The 2,928-nt window shown below is 52.9% G+C and overlaps 1 protein-coding gene across 1 annotated transcript; it reads left to right on the forward strand.

Annotated features, from left to right (window-relative positions):
* Positions 1–243: 243 nt before the first annotated feature.
* On the forward strand, positions 244–2,080 carry LOC108520135 (nucleobindin-1-like). Its single transcript, XM_017859412.1, has 3 exons — positions 244–306; positions 1,166–1,351; positions 1,622–2,080. The coding sequence occupies exons 1-3, from the start codon at positions 244–246 to the stop codon at positions 1,751–1,753; spliced, it is 381 nt and encodes a 126-aa protein (XP_017714901.1). The 3' UTR covers positions 1,754–2,080.
* Positions 2,081–2,928: the final 848 nt, after the last annotated feature.

Raw genomic sequence — 2,928 nt, forward strand, 5'->3', positions numbered from 1 at the left:
GCCTTGGCCTCCCAAAGTGCTGGGATTACAGGCGTGAGCCACTGCGCCTGGCCCCATCATCTTAACTAATTACAAGGTCTTGTTATGTTACGTGAGTTAGTCTTGAACTCCTGGGCTCAAGTGATCCTCCCAACTCAGCCTCCCAAAGCGCTAGGATTCCAGGCGTGACCCACCTCTCCTAGCCTGACCTCATGTTCTTGGCTGCCTAGCTGTACCCGAAATACATAACATATTAAGTTCACCATGTATGTTGTTCCTATGTACTTATTCCTCCAAGATCTGGAGATTGTGGAGGACTTGAAAGAGGTGGGTTGAAGTTGCTGTTGTATAACCGTCCTAATCTGTTTTGAATAAAGAGAAGAAAGTGTGTTATGGGGCAGGAGCAGTCACGGAAACCAAAAAGGGTGACATCAGGCTGTGTGCGGTGGCTCACACCTATAATCCCAGCACTTCAGGAGGCTGAGGTGGGTGGATCACCTGAGGTCAGGAGTTTGAGACCAGCCTGGCCAACATGGTGAAACCTCATTTCTTTTTTTTTTTGTGAGACGGAGTCTCGCTCTGCCGCCCAGGCTGGAGTGCAGTGGCCGGATCTCAGCTCACTGCAAGCTCCGCCTCCCGGGTTTACGCCATTCTCCTGCCTCAGCCTCCCGAGTAGCTGGGACTACAGGCGCCCGCCACCTTGCCCGGCTAGTTTTTTGTATTTTTTAGTAGAGACGGGGTTTCACCATGTTAGCCAGGATGGTCTCGATCTTCTGACCTTGTGATCCGCCCGTCTCAGCCTCCCAAAGTGCTGGGATTACAGGCTTGCGCCACCGTGCCCGGCCGAAACCTCATTTCTACTAAAAATACAAAAATCAGCCGGGCCTGGTGACACATGCCTATAATCCCAGCTACTTGAAAGGCCGAGGCAGGAGAATCACTTGAACCTGGGAGGCAGAGTTTGAAGTGAGGCAGTGAGCGGTGAGCAGAGATCGTGCCACTGCACTCCAGCCTGGGCAACAGAGCAAGACTCTCAAAAAAAAAAAAAAAAAAAGGGACATCAGGACACAGGTAGAGGCTGGGGCTGCCCTCGGCCAGGTTCAGGGCCAAGGGACTGCCATTTACAGGCTGGAATTGGGGGCTGGGCAGAGGGGGCAGAAGGGAATGATCCTGTGCCTTTTCCCAGGCCACCCGGGACCTTGCCCAGTACGACGCAGCCCATCATGAAGAGTTCAAGCGCTACGAGATGCTTAAGGAACACGAGAGGCGGCGTTATCTGGAGTCACTGGGAGAGGAGCAGAGAAAGGAGGCAGAGAGGAAGCTGGAAGAGCAACAGCGCCGGCACCGCGAGCATCCCAAAGTCAATGTGCCTGTGAGCACCCCATTCGTGCCCATCCACTCCCTACCACGTCCAGTTCAAACCCGACAAGAAAGCAGTTAAAGAACTACAATTCCCAGGGGCCCTTGAGGCAAAAACTTCGTGTTACTGTACCTGGCTGCCCCAGGGGCTGCTGGGAGTTGTAGTTTTCTTAGTTTTCTTGCTTGGGGGAGATGTTTGTTGAATGGGGGTAAAGGGATATTTAGTTTTATCCCATGGCATGCAGACTTCTTGCTCATGAGCTCCTGGCTCTCCCTTCCACAGGGCAGCCAAGCCCAGTTGAAGGAGGTGTGGGAGGAGCTGGATGGACTGGACCCCAACAGGTTTAACCCCAAGACCTTCTTCATACTGCATGGTAAGGTGGGGAGGGAGTTCCAGAGCCGGGATGAACCCTGAGACTCTGACCCTTCTGGGACCTGAATGCTAAGAGGGGTGTGTCTGTCCCAGGAGGGCTTAGTCAGGCCTAAGAGCTGAGCTATGTCCCCTGGTTGACCAGACAGCCCTGCCTCTCCCGGCTATAAGGCTAGGATCTGCATGGAAGGGTTGGGCCTCTGCTCTAGCAAACACCAGACCTCGGGGTTCTAAGGACAGCTGGTGTCCACTGTAAGCAAACCAGGTTGGCTAGGCCTGGGCCCTCCTCCCACAGCAACCCAAAAGAAACCCTGGTCCAGTCTGGGAGCCTTGTCACTAGGAGTGTGTTGTTCCCTAAGAACCAGGCCTCCAGAGGCCTGGAAAGCCCTTTCTCTTTTTCTTTTCCTTTTTTTTTTTGAGACGGAGTCTTGCTCTGTTGCCCAGGCTGGAGTGTAGTGGCGTGCTCTCGGCTCACTGCAACCTCCTGCCCCCCACCTCCCACGTTCAAGTGATTCTCCTGCCTCAGCCTCCCGAGTAGCTGGGATTACAGGTATGCACCACCATGCCCGGCTAATTTTTGTATTTTTAGTAGAGATGCCATTTTACCATGTTGGCCAGGCTGGTCTCGAACTTCCAACCTCATGTGATCTGCCCCCCTCCGCCTCCCAAAGTGCTAGGATTACAGGCGTGAGTCACTGTGCCCGGCCTGGAAAGACCTTTCTGTATGGTGGATCAAAGGCACACTCCCTCCAGTCTGTCTCTTCCTGTCTGGAAATGTGGCCTGGGGTTGCCAAGCCCCCTCAGATATGCCCGGCACGCTGTCCCAGAATCTGCGGCTCGTCAGAAGAGCTTAGCAAGGCCTAACTCATTCATTCAGCAAACCTTTCCTAAGTTCCCCCTAAGGACCAAGCCTCGTCAAGACCCTGTGGATACAACTGTAAACAAAACAAAGTACCTCCCCCTCAGAGCCGGTGACCAGGCACACAGATCATACCACACTTTAGTAACTCCAAGAGACTGAACGGTATGAGAGGCGCTAGCATTTTATGTAAGCTGCCAATTAAATTAATGTACTATTGAAAATAAGATGCCTCCTGGGCTGGGTGCAGTGGCTCATGTCTGTAATTCCAGCACTTTCATAGACCAAGGTGGAAGATGGCTTGAGCCCAGGAATTCAAGACAAGCCTGGACAACAAAGTGAGACTCTGTCTCTATTAAAA

This window comes from Rhinopithecus bieti, unplaced genomic scaffold, assembly GCF_001698545.2.
Source record: "Rhinopithecus bieti isolate Rb0 unplaced genomic scaffold, ASM169854v2 scaffold_51509, whole genome shotgun sequence".
Lineage (NCBI taxonomy): Eukaryota > Metazoa > Chordata > Mammalia > Primates > Cercopithecidae > Rhinopithecus > Rhinopithecus bieti.

What these genes read in the sequence shown, in the direction of transcription:
- LOC108520135 (XM_017859412.1), top strand. Translation starts at nt 244, where the DNA reads ATGTATGTTGTTCCTATGTACTTATTCCTCCAAGATCTGGAGATTGTG. An exon ending in TTGTGGAGGACTTGAAAGAG is followed by an intron (nt 307 to 1,165) that starts GTGGGTTGAAGT and finishes GCCTTTTCCCAG; the next exon opens with GCCACCCGGGACCTTGCCCA. An exon ending in ATCCCAAAGTCAATGTGCCT is followed by an intron (nt 1,352 to 1,621) that starts GTGAGCACCCCA and finishes TCCCTTCCACAG; the next exon opens with GGCAGCCAAGCCCAGTTGAA.